The sequence below is a fragment of the Chinchilla lanigera genome, unplaced genomic scaffold (assembly GCF_000276665.1).
Source record: "Chinchilla lanigera isolate Chin_1 unplaced genomic scaffold, ChiLan1.0 scaffold00066, whole genome shotgun sequence".
Lineage (NCBI taxonomy): Eukaryota > Metazoa > Chordata > Mammalia > Rodentia > Chinchillidae > Chinchilla > Chinchilla lanigera.
The window spans coordinates 7,445,616-7,458,852 of NW_004955467.1; the positions used below are offsets into that span (position 1 = coordinate 7,445,616).

The following is a 13,237-nucleotide window of genomic DNA, read 5'->3' on the forward strand; positions in this document are numbered from 1 at the left end:
TGGACATGGAGTGGACACTGGGATACTCTGTCTGACAGCACTCACTCCTCCTCTGTGGTAGGAGCACCAATTTCAGGACCCTGCATCTATTCCTGGGGTGCAAAAGGCTCTTTCGTCAGGTTCCCACCCATCCCTACCAGGATACAGGTCTATGACGCACATCACACTGATGAAATCTTCCTGCTCTGGATGTGATTGTGAGCAAAGTGGCCAAAAGGTGAAACACTGATTCCAGCGGTTGTGTCCATGCCAGATAGTTGAGCCTCCTGCCTCTGAGATGTCTCCCTCTCCCAGAGGGGCCTGATGCTGGGCTGTTCCACACCCGCTTCTGCCGGCTTCCCTAGTCCGTGTGCTCCGCCCTGGTCTTCTCTTATGAGCCCTTTCTGAGTCATCTCAGGTTGGCAACCAAAGAACTCGAAATGACATAAGAAGCTTCTGCACCAAGGTAAGAGTGTGAGAAACCAGGAGGGGCTGGAGATGGGTCATTCAGGAGTGACATATGGAAAGAAGAACCTGAACAAGGCCGGATGACAGGAAGCAGGAAGTCGCCATGACTGACTATGAGGTCAGACAAACAGCTCTACTCTCTGCCAGCTCAGTGAGCCTGGAGTATCCCTTAAAGCTTCATCCTATGTCTGAAAGGAATAATACCCCTCAGCGTCATGGAGCTATTGTGCAAACCAAGACAGGGCATATGCCTTTTGCCTGGTACACAGTAGGCACTCTTGTTGGTCCTCTGCCCAGCTTCACCCTCCTCCTTCTGCTCTAAGAATGGCATTTTCTGGAAAACAAACTGCCAGAAAGATTGCTTATGTGTTGGTGTTTATAGGGTAGTAAAAATACACCCTTTTCACAGGATAGAAACATTTGAGCATCATTAAAGTAATGGAAAAGAAAGTGGTCCTTAGGTTTTCTATTCCAGTTACGAATAAACCTGGCGATATGGCTTTCCCATGTCCGCAAAATGAAAATAACTTCAAAATGAAAAATCACTCGGAGTTACGCAGAGCACGGCAGCTCTGCTTCTCGGAAAGGGAGAATAGTTTCATGCCAGATAATCGCAACAGCTCGGCTCTCTACTGACAGGCGTGCACAGCCAGGCCTCCACAGGCAGCCCGATTTTCTGAGTGCAAACTTCAGCAAAGACTTTGACCTGACCGAGAGAGAGAAGAGAGAAAGAGAGAGAGAGAGAGAGAGAGAGAGAGGAAGATGTTTTCTGCCTTCGTGGGGTACAAGTGAGGGCCGGTTATGATCCTGTCTTGGGGCAACAGCTGGGCCCTGGGCATGCTTATTGAATGCCATTACATGATGGGCCCAGAAACGGATAGGAAGCAGCTCGGGGGTCCAAGGATATTGAGGGGCAAGGGGTCTGGGATCTGTCTGATTGGTTGGCAGGATCTGTTAGGTAGGGCTGTGTCAGCAATACAGGAGTCTAGATTTTGTTCTCTGTGTGAAAGGAGGCCACAGAAGCAATGCAGGAAGGAGCGTGACAATCTGATGTTCTTTCTGAAGAGATCTGGCTGCACTGTGGAGAGCATCGTTGTGGGACACAGTGGCCACTGGGGCTGGCTGGGGATGTGGCTCAGTGGTAGAGCACTTGCCTACATAGACAAGGCCCTGGGTTCTATCTCTAGTACTACTTTGAATAAAAAAAGAAGGAAGTTGAAAGACTAATTATGGCTGCTTTCACTTACTACTGAAGTTATTAAAAAAAGAATTACTGGCAGGTTATCTTACAGGAAGGTTTGGGGTGGTACACTATCATTAGGACCAGGCATCATGGTTAGTTAACACCGGTGATCCCTGGATTTGGGAGGCTGAGGCAGGAAGATCATGAGGTTTAGGCCAGCCTGGACCACATAGTGAGGTCCTATCTCAAAAACAAACAAAAACTGTCAAAAGTGTTGAGGTTAAGAAATCCTGGCATAGAGCTGCAGTTCTAGATTTGGGTTCCGGCTCTCCCATGTACCAACTGTGTAACTTGAGGCACGTTACTCACCCTCTCTGTGGTCTTCCCCATTCTTAAACCCAATGGCTTTTCCTGCTACCGAGGAACTGAAGAGGAAAACCAAAGGTAACTTGGAAGACCAATATTTGGACCTGGACTGTTTCCAAAGTCCCACATGCAAAAGGTTTTGTTCCAGCTTGGTGCTATTAGGGATGGGATCTTGGGAGGGTGGCCCAGTGAAGATCTTAGGTCACAGGGGCATTCCCTCAAAGGGCACTGTGGGGACCCAGTCCCTTGTTATATCTTTCTTCCACTTCCCAGCTGCCATGACATGAATGGCTCATCCCATCCTGGGCTCTGGGCTACCATGTTCTACCTCGCCAGACGCCCAGAAGCAATGGATCCACCCAACCACAGACCAAAACCTCCAAAACTGTCAGCCAACATAAACCTTTCCTCTTTCTAAACTACTATCTCTGGTGTTTTATTATAGTAATGGAAGCTAATGCCGCTGTCTGTCCACCTACTTTCCAGGTCAGGAGAACTCCCTGGTATAGTCAGGGAGAGGGGAGGGGAAAACCAGGAAAAGAGGCCTTTCCTATACAGCCCCAGGAGGAGGGACCACCCGTCCCTGAGTGTCCTCTGCCTCAGTGGGTGACTAAGAAGACATGAATCACTCATAAGGGCAGCCAGCACACTGGGTTTGGAGCAGACAGGCCCAGGTTCAATTGGTTCTATTTCCACCCAGTAGAGGATGAGTCACTCGATAATTTACTTAACAAATCTCACTTAACTATAGAACACGGTTTATCCTTATAAATATGAAAGCATGATAGCCATTAATTCAAGAGTCTATCGAGTGTCTGCTATGTGCCAGGGAGCAAAATAAGTTATGAAAAGCACCAAGCTAGATGCCTGGCCTACAAGAAACATCCAGTAACCAGTATCCGAACACTTTTAAAACACATTCTGATTTCAAAATGTCCTCCCAGAAACATATGGGTACACAATGGAGTGTGGCTCTATTCACCTGCTTAATATTCTATTCCCTTGGGGAAGCAAATGGTGCTGGCTCTAGAACATCCTTCTTGGCCCATGTTCACCCCACAGGCCTGTGACCCATGTGGCCCAATCAGAATATCCCAGTCTTCTGGTCAAGTGCCCAGGAATGGACCTGGGAACCAAGGTAGGACAATCAGACTCAGCCCTGGGCTCCTTCTGGAACATGAGGCTCTACAGAGAGGCGTTGAGAAGCTCCCCCAGCTGCCACATGGGACAGCCAGTGTAAGAACTGGCTGGAGACCTGGTGACATCATCTGAGCCCTGGGATCCAGCTCTACCTGAAGCTTCTTTAATCCTTGGAGTTACAGCGTATAAAAGCCAATAAATGCCTTTCCCTTAAAGTGGACCCAAAATATTGGATCAAATTAAATTTCTATCAACTACAAGGGTGTAAATAAGATTGATGGAAAATCGATATGGTTTGTTTATATTTGTTTTAGTTTTTTTGAGACAAGAGTCTTGCTCTGTAGTTCTGCTGGCCTTGGACTCACTGTGTAGGTCAGGCTAGCCTCACACTCACGGCAATCCTCCTGCCTCAGCCTCTGAGTGCTGGGATTACAGGTGTGCGCTGCCAAGCCCGGCATAGAAAAATCACCGTTAATAAAAGAAAAATCACCCACAACCCAGAGAAACCCCCATAATCATATAGTGCATGTTTTGTTCCCCAGGTTTTGTTGGAGTCCTCACTGACTTTGTTTCATTTGTTCATTTTGGGGTTCACAAATGAAACTGGGGTTCAAAATTTAAAAATAAGCTAGAATCCTGACTCTACCCCTTCTCCTACCCATGCAGCTTCAAGTTTATCCAACCTCTCTGACACAGGGGACATATATGGTCATGGGATCCTTTTCCTAAAGTTCCACATTGACATCTTAAAACAGAAAAGATAGGCATGGTGGTGCATACCTGTAAGGGTTCAGGCAGCTGAGGCAGGAGGATTGCTGCAATTTTTAGGCCACTCTGAGCTAAACAGTGAGTTCAAGGCCAGCCTAAACTATATAGCAAGAATATGTTTCAAAAAAAAACCAGTCCCTGCCAAAAAAAAGAGTAGCTAGGGAGGCTGAGGCTAGAGGATGGCCACAAGTTTGAGGCCAGCCTAGGCTACATAGTGAGTTCAAGGCCAGCCTGGAATACATAGCAAGATCCTGTCTCAAAAAAAAAAAAAAGTCATAACATAATAACATAATACAAAATCAGAAAGAGAACAGTTGGTTATGTCAACAAGTTCAAAAAAAAAAAAAAAAAACCCAAAAGACTGAGCTTCCTGGGACATTTCTTCTCTATTAATCAGAATGATGGGCTCTAAGAAAATCATGAAGGAATGGGAAGGAAAAGTTGAGAGAGGGCTTCCCAAGGGCTTTTTAGTTTATTCACAAGAGGGGTTGGATCAAATACCCTGATTTAAAACAACAACAGAATGATAAAGCAGCTGGACATGGTGGTGCATGCCTGTGGTCCCTAGCACTCAGGAGGCTGAGGCAGGAGGATTTCCACGAGTTCAAGGCCAGCCTGGGCTACATAGTGAGTTTATGGTCAGCTTCAACTATCTAGGAAGAACCTATCTCAAAAAGCCATAAGAAAAGAATGATGAAGCAGTTCTTGGGGATATACCTGGATCAGCCATGAGGTACATCAAAAGGAATGTGTTACTGATTAGTTACCAAAGCTTATGAAATGCCTGTAATCCCAGCATTTGGGAGCCTGTGGCAGGAGGATCCCTACAAGTTCAAGGCCAGTCTGTGCTACATAGTGCATTCAAAGCCAACCCAAACTACATAGTAAGACCCTGACTCAAAAAACAGAAGCAGAAACAAAGCTTATGAAACACCTTTCTAAATTACAGCAGGTTAGTCACAGATATTGTTACAGCTGCTCACTAAAGATGTAATAACTTCATTCACTTCTGCTTTCTCCAGGGGGGATAAAGGGCTCATATTAAAGCATAAGCCATTATTGATCTTTATTTAGCAAAGTCCATAAAGAAAATAGCTGATGTACCAATTAACTGTGGCTATTACAGGTAATGCTGGCTCTTTCCAGAGGTCTGGAGTTTCATCAAATCAGAAATGCTAAATGCACAACATAAAAATCATCCATCCTGGGAACTGAGAGAAAAGGTTAGGAATTGCTGCTCTGTAGGCTACCTAACAGAAAAAGCAACAGCAGATTTGAAACTGCACCATCCGGAAATAATAAGGAATGGTTCTCATGGCCTCAGACGGCCAGACTACTACAAAGACTATAGACAGAGAGAAACATTTTTTTCTCAAAGTATGAACCCTATTCACTATTTCACTGGGGTTGAGGAAGATGAGAAAGACTGCAGTGGGAGGAAATGTCTTGTCTAAAAGAAACGAGCTAAAAGAAGGAAGCAGAGAACACTCTGTGTATACAGTAGCCAGAATACACAGGAATTTAAGGTGCTGAGTAAATATTCAAAGGGAAAAAACAAAGCCAGAAAATTCAATACAATGCATTGTTTTGAGAGTGGCCGAACCTTCTCAGACCCCAGCCCTCGGGAAGAGCCCTCCAAGTCCTCGTGGACACGGTCCAGTAACCAGAGCAGGAACTCCAGGGCGTCATGTTGAGAATTGCCTTGGAACTGGGAGCCATACTTGGAAACAGCGTTCTGAAAGGAAACGAAGAAAAACAGAGATCATTTGGGCCCTGCACACAAGCGAAAGAAGTGAGGTCATACACCATGAAGCTACCAGGCAGTCGCCTGTGGGAAGATAGCGCACAGGTGACCCGGGGTAGAACGCTTCTTCCCGTTCATAATCTGCTCCCAAATGGCCTGAGCACTCTCAGTGCAGCGTAGGCCCCTTTGCCCAGAAGGTCTACGAATGTGCCCCGCAACTTCAAAATCCACTGGCTCATCTGCTGAATATGTTTATGCTGGTGACCATCTGTTCTCCCTGCAGCTCTCACCCCTTGATTGCTGGGGTCTCCCACACTGCTGGAGCTGCCCTGCCATGGGTCTATCCCCACGCTGTTTCTTTCCAGCAACCCCAGCCTTTGTGTCCTATTCTCTCCCTCACCAATTCCATTCACACCCATGGCTTCCGTTCTTGACAATGACCACACCTGCTGCAGAGCTAACTTCTTAAAATAAAACGTATGTAGCTCCTTTACCACCCCTTCCCAATATGGATGAAAATTTAAGAATATAAAATTCTTGATCATGACGTGGCTCTGCCAGCGATACGTGTGGGACTCAGGAACAACAATGAAGAAAACAAGCCAAGCCTGGTGGGGAACACCTGTAATCCCAGTACTAGGGAGGGAGGCTGAGGCAGGAAGATTACCACAAGTTTGAGGCCAGCCTGGGCTACCCAGTGAGTTCAAGTGAAGCCTGAACTACAGAGCAAGACCCTGTCTCAAAACACACAAGACTCCCTGCCCTGGTGGTCACCTGCCATCTTTGTACTGTCCTTTTATTAAACTATACAACAGCATTGTCATCTTTGAGGAAATGCATTTCCCAGCTTTTGAAAAGTTTATTTCAAAGGGTAACACAGGTATATACAATTTTTTAAAAGAATTCAAAATATAAAAAAGAAGAATGAAAAGCCTTCCTTCTGCCCAGTCTCCATTCCTTTTTGGTCCCTCCCCAATAGATGGCCACCCTCAGCCCGTCCTGAGCATCTTCGCAGGGACTTCGGCTATGCATGTGCAAGATGAGCAACCGAATGTAAGCAAATCCCCATCCGTGTGAGCACACGCGCATGTGCACCGGTGCACCGCCACAGTCTGTCACTCTCTTCGACTGCAGGGCCCTTAGATTGCAAAGCCACGCATGCAGCCTCACCCCAGGCAGGCCATGGGGACCAGTGTGAGCAAAGGTAGGGACCAGGACAGTCCTTATCACTGCCACTTCAGTCAATGGCCTTAGCTTTTGTACTTGATCTTAATCTTCCCTTGAGATTTAAAGAAAACAGCTGGATGAAACAAAGCAAAATTCAAGGTCTAATTAATTAAAATGTTTGTCCTACACTCTTATTCTGATTACATTAATCCGAATTCTTCCCCTACGGTTCTCTGCACTTTGACCTCCAGGTAGGGCTGCCTGACTCAGCAAACAAAAGTCGAGACAAAGAAAGAAAAATAGAAAACATGGGAGCTGGAGGTGAAGCTCAGTGGTAGAGCACTGTCCTAGCATGTGTGAGGCCCTGGGTTTGATTCTCAGCGCTGGGACAAAAGAAAAAAAAAAAAAAAAGGTGCCAGTTAAATTGAAATTTCAAATAAACAATGAATGACTGTTTTAGTAGGAATATGTCCCATGCAATGTTGGAATACATTTATACTGAGAAATTATTCAAGCCAGGCGTGGTGACCAGCAGCGCCTGTAATCCCACCTTCTGGAAAGCTGAAGCACGAGGGTCACATGGCTGAGCCCAAGCTGGGGATGTAGCTCAGTGTGAAGGGCCCAGGTTCAATCCCTAATACCGAATAGTTATTCACTGTTCATGTGCAATTAAAATCAGCTGGGCATCCTGTGTTTTATTGGGCAACCCCGGCCGCAAACCACGGTTAAACCTAGATCCCGGTCCCAACATTCTTTTCCGAGGGAACAGCGCTCGGCGCTCAGAATCTCTGAAATCAGCCCTTCCTCCGAAAGGACGCGTCCGTCCCTCATGGTCTCCTTCAAATCGGCAGCAGTCATGTCAGCTGTCAGGCTGTCTGGATTCTGACTTCCAAAATGTCTCTGCCCTTCCCCCACACTTAGTCTCATTCCCAGCATGCTTTGGGCTCCTTATGACCCAGCCCATAATCCCTACCTAAGGAGAAGCCCTGGCCCTGCCGGCCCACTGTGCTCCAACCCTTCCTCACTCTTCTGTGCAGCAACTCACGGTCCAAACTCTCCGGTTGGGCCCGGACCACATCTTCCAGTGTCTCCGGGCTGTTTCAAAACTCCACATACGGGTACCAGTCACTTAGGTCTCCACACGCTCTCCTGCTTCTGCAGCCTGGTATTTACACTTGCTTTTTCTTTCACGTGAAAGCCCTTGCCCTCCAGCTAATCATGATAATCCTTTAAGACTGATCATCTGCATCTCATCCTGGCTCTGGTGCCGGACAAGTGCTCCAGAAAGAATTTGACAACAGATAAATTAGGGCCTTAAAAATATCCTTCTAGTAATTCCACTTTGAGGACTTAGCCTAAGGAAATGACAGCTATAAGCGAGGGTATCTCTTTGTGTATCAGAGTTATTTTGGGGAAAACTGATGGCACACTTACAGTAGATGGCCTTAAAAATTAGGCTTCTGGAAATACTAATGGAAAAAAATGGGACTATAGTAAAAGGAAAAAAAACAGCCTTGCTGGGGGTATAGTTTAGCAGTAAAATGTATGCTTACTATGTGCAAGACCCTGGGTTCAATCCCTAGCACCAAAGAAGAAAAAAATACATTAAAAAACCCACAAAAATATTGTTTTTTAGAAATATTTATAAATAGATAAAACACTGTATCTGGCCAGGTGTGGTGGTGCACACCTGTAATCCCAGCACTCAGGAGGCTGAGGCAGGAGGATTCCTGTGAGTTCAAGGCCAGCCCATACTAATAGACTCTGTCTGAAAACACACACACACACACACACACACACACACACACACAAAACCAATATATGGTAAACTAGTAAATACAATAATGATGTCATGGATAATTTTTATCATTTTTATTTGTGCATTCCAATTTTTTTACAGTGAATCTTTTTCTTTATTGGTCTTTCCTCAATTATAAACTTTCTGAAAGGCACTTTCCAGAATTTATATATGATTCCCACAGAAGACATTCTCATAGACAGTCCACTGAAATGTGACAAGAACTTCATTAAAGCTAATACTCAGGAAACATATTTGGTATTTCTACCCTGCAACATAACATTCTGTACATGTGCTTTTCTCTCCCAAACACTGATAATTTTTAACATGTCATATTACAAGTATTGTTAGTTGTTCATATTTCTGGTTATCATGATGAGTGGAATCTAATTTTTATATATTCTAAATTGTTACTGCTTTTCATTTTCTGTCTTATATCTGACCTCATAAATATCAGCAATAATTCTAAAGTATGAATTTCTAGAATCATTTAGCAATTTTCTTTCTGTTTGATATTTTTTATTCCACTTCCATTTTATGTCTACTCAGGACTTCTAAAACCAAGAGTGATGAAGAAGGAATCCTTGGTTTTTAAAATGCAATGCTTCTAGTACATCACTGTAGATCTAAAATTGATTTTAAGCACATAAGCTGAGTTCCAGATGGCTTAAATCCTTAATATAACTATGGAAAAGCTAGAAGTATGTAAGATGGAATACTTATCAAAAGGTATAACATAAATAAATTTAAAGCTTACAGTGTCATGTTAGGAGGTAAAAGGAGACCGTTTGGAGAAAATATTTGTAGCAAGTGTGACAAGGCTTAAAAGGACCTTATGAAAAGAACAAACGTCAAGGGCCAGGTATGTAGCTCAGTGGCACAGCCCCTGCCTGGCAAAGGCAAGGTCCTGAGTTTGATTTCCATACCAAAAAAAAAAAAAAAGAACAAACGTTAAGACCCAAGCAGATGGATACACATACAACATGAAAAGACAATTCCAAGAACAAAATAGTCAAGAAACATAGGAAATCTTCCACCTGCTCCTAAACAAAGACATAAAAATAAAAACAACGTGTTACTTCTTTTTGTTCAACAAATTACTGAGTGGTGGAGACTTATCATAGAGCAGAGAGACTACAAGTAACAATAATGTATTATATACTTGACAATTACAAAAAGAATAGATCCTAAATGTTCTCACCACACAAAAAAAAACCCTAAGTATATGAGTTACTGGGCAAGTTAATTGGCTTGAATCAAACATTTTACCCCATCCATGTATATCAAACATCATGATATATACTACATACAGTTTTTATATTTTTATTGCAACATTGTGGGGAAAAATGTTTTAATATACTTAATTCATTTTCTGAGTTTAAGACAGAGTGGTCCTACGATCAGTGGGAGGCTGGGGTGATCCTGGATGCAGGAAGGAGGGTTACCACAAACTCCCTCCATTCACAGAGCTAGAGAACAGGCAAACACTCCAGCTCGCTGGCCCCTACCTGGGTCTGAATCTTAAAGTCCTTCCCGTTTCCCTAACAAGATATTATGTAGTTTGCCCCCAGCCAATTCCCCAGCCTCTCTTTCCCCAGCCCATAGGCTTTTATTAATTCATTTGGCAGAGGGACTTTCAGCCCTGGTGCCCCCTGTGGCTGGCAGTTTCGGTTCCCAGGGCCTGGAATGCACTTTCCTAGCTTTAGTTGACACCTCATCCCTCAAAGCCCAACTTAGTGGCTGGTTACCTCTCGAGAAAGCTGACTCTGCCCGCTCAATCAAATTACATCCTCCAGCCACATCTGTCACAGCACCTTCTACGGAGTTGTCTTAGTTACTTTTCTCTCATTGCTGAGACAAAATACAGGTGCTCAAATTTAGAAGAGGAAAGGTTTATTTAGCTCACAGCTGGTAGAGGTTTCGGTACATAATTTGCTGGCTCCCAGGCAGGGCGGCATGGCAGAGGGAAATAGTTCATGGTGCGCAGCAAAACAACAAGCGGGCCTTCACAGTGTCTTTCTGCCCTTTTATCTTAGCCAGCCTACAGGGATTAGGACCGTGCCAATCCAATCAGTGGACTGATTTAGTAATCACCCACCCTTAATCCTAGCATTGCACCATGAATCAATCACACACACTCTAGATTCAGCCACCTCTGAAAAAACCACCTACGACTGCATGAGGCTTTGGGGGGACATCTAGACACGAGCCATAACACATGTCACTGGTTCTGCTCATGAGCTTGTGTCACCATTTCCTTAACATCCATCTCTCACTCTGCAGTAAACTTCTGGGGAGCAGCCACAGGGCCTGGGATTGTGCACATCCCTCATCACACGTTTCGTGTTTCCAATCATGTGTCTAGACGGTCTGTAAGTATGTGTGCAATGAATGAATGTTTCATCATTAGTAAAATAAAACAGCCAAAAATAAATAAAATAAAATAAAACAAAACAAAAGGAGCCCACTTAAATTTCAATTCCTAATACTTAAAGGCCCTGATTCTGGAATCCCTTACTCAAGCCTCCAAGTCTGGTTACTTGAAAGTCCCCAGAAACACCTCCCCATCACACCTCCCTTACTAACATATTAACAGCAATTATCCTGCATCCCCAAGGCTTACTGGGGTATCCCAGGCCCTGGGTATCTGACAGCTGGAGAGAGGGAAAGGAAATCCTGGTGAGTCATTGAGGATGATAACTAATTTGAATTTTTTTCCAAACTACTCTATCTCTCAGGTCACTGTTGTAACTGGAGAGGAATGCATCAGGCAAGGGAAAACTTGCGCAAAGATTGCCTCCCTCCTAGGTCTCTGCGAGTAAGCAGGTGTAATTTTACAATAATGAACACTTCCCTGGGCCCAGGCAGTGTTTTAAATTCTCACACCAACCCTATAATAATGTACATGTTATTACAGTCCCATTTCACAGATGAGAAAAATTGAGGCACAAAGAAATATAGTAACTTGCTCAAGGTCACAAAATCCCAGTCACTTTGCTGTTAACCATTATAAATATATTGCCTCTCATATTTTAAAAAGCCGTTGTTGCAAAAAAGAAACATTCATGACACTCATGTAACAGCTGCAAAACAGGGCTTCTTCACTAAGGGAGGCAGGGGAGAAGAAGGCGGAGGTTGGCACCCTCGCGGGTCACATGGCCAAGGCCGCCTTCCGGGGCTGAAACCGAAGAGCGGTGATGCTTGTGGAATGAACACGGACAGGTTCCCCTCCCCCAAGAACAACAATCGCTATTCTGCGAGGAGCTTCAGCTCTCTGCCCAGAGCTGCGGTTTTTAGTAGGAAGCAAGCCATGGGCATCAGTTCTCAGGAACTCTTTCATCCAACAGGGACCCCCAAACCCAGGCCTCACGTTAACCCCAGGTGAAGCGATACACGCAATTTACCAAGTCTCACGAGCTCCCAGCACCCTGAGCAAGCAGACCGTAACCCTGCAGACATTTCCTGGATATTTCCTGTGGAAATGTCCAACCCACGCCAACGCACTGTAGGGGATTTAACGTGCACTAAATAAAATAACAGCTGGGCGTGGTAGCGCACGCCTGTGATCCCAGCCCTCAGGAGGCTGAGGCAAGAGGTTCGCTGCGAGTTCGTGAACAGCCTAGGCTACAAAGTGAATTGAAGGCCAACCTGAACTACATAGCAAGACCCTGTCTCACAAAGAAAAAAAGAAAAAGTTTGACAGCTCCAAAATAGCACACCCATTGCCTCGTCCCTGTCATTCAGCACAGGACCTGACCCACGGGTTCTCAGGGTCCACTGGGCTTAAAATAAAATCCAGTCTTTACTGTGCTCGGTTCAGCAGCACGTATCCTAAAATCCAGTCTTTACCACTGTCCAAAGGTTGTACCTGATCTCCTGACCCTTGTCCACCTCCTGACCTCCAGCGACACTGGTGTTCTGTCAGTGCCTGTGATACTGCGCTCCTCTGGGCCCAGGCCGGGTCCCTCTGCCTGGATTATTCCTAGATTTGGGCTCAGCTCCGTCCCTCTCGACATTCACAACACAAGCATCACCGTCCCCTGAGACTTCCCTCCATCGGCTCCCCATCTCTCACCCTTCTGCCTGGTAGCTGAACTAACCCTGGAGTTCTGGCACACAAGCCTTAGAGCCCAAATGCTGGCTGCAGATAACCTGTCAGCTCTCTCCGCTCCTGCTCAAAATACCCGGGGGAAATTAATTGATTAAATACATCAAAGGGTGGCGTAACGCATCCCTTCGAAACAGAAGCGGTGTCCCGGGGCCGCCGCTGTCAATCGCCATCTCCGGGGGGCGCCAGGAACACCCCTTCCCGGTGCGGCACACACTTTCTGAGAAGCGAAAGCCGAAGGGCGCGCGGCGCGCTGCCTACCTTGAACTCTGCGGAAAGTTGGGGCGTGTACTCGCGGGTCCAGAGCGCGCGCACCAGCGCCGCCAGCTGCTCGGTGACCTCGGCTCGGCCCGGCGCCGCCCGGTAGCGCCCGAGCGCCAGGAACTCGGCCAGCAGATCGGTGTTGCTGAGGCACTGCACCACGGCGTTCATGAAGCAGGTGTTACCGTGGTTCTTCAAGCCCTGCGCGCCCGGCGGCCGCGCCCCGTCGCCCGCGGGGAGCTGCGGCTGGGGTGC

At 45.9% G+C, this 13,237-nt stretch overlaps 1 protein-coding gene across 2 annotated transcripts in view; it reads right to left on the reverse strand.

Moving 5' to 3' along the window:
* Positions 1 to 13,237, reverse strand: part of Usp43 (ubiquitin specific peptidase 43) — a gene marked incomplete at its 5' end in the record, with an annotated part of 66,460 nt that extends 53,223 nt beyond the window's left edge. For both annotated transcript variants that reach the window (XM_013522154.1, XM_013522153.1), the window contains 2 exon segments: positions 5,508 to 5,639; positions 12,983 to 13,237. In XM_013522154.1, coding sequence (XP_013377608.1) covers positions 5,508 to 5,639; positions 12,983 to 13,237 — 387 coding nt within the window.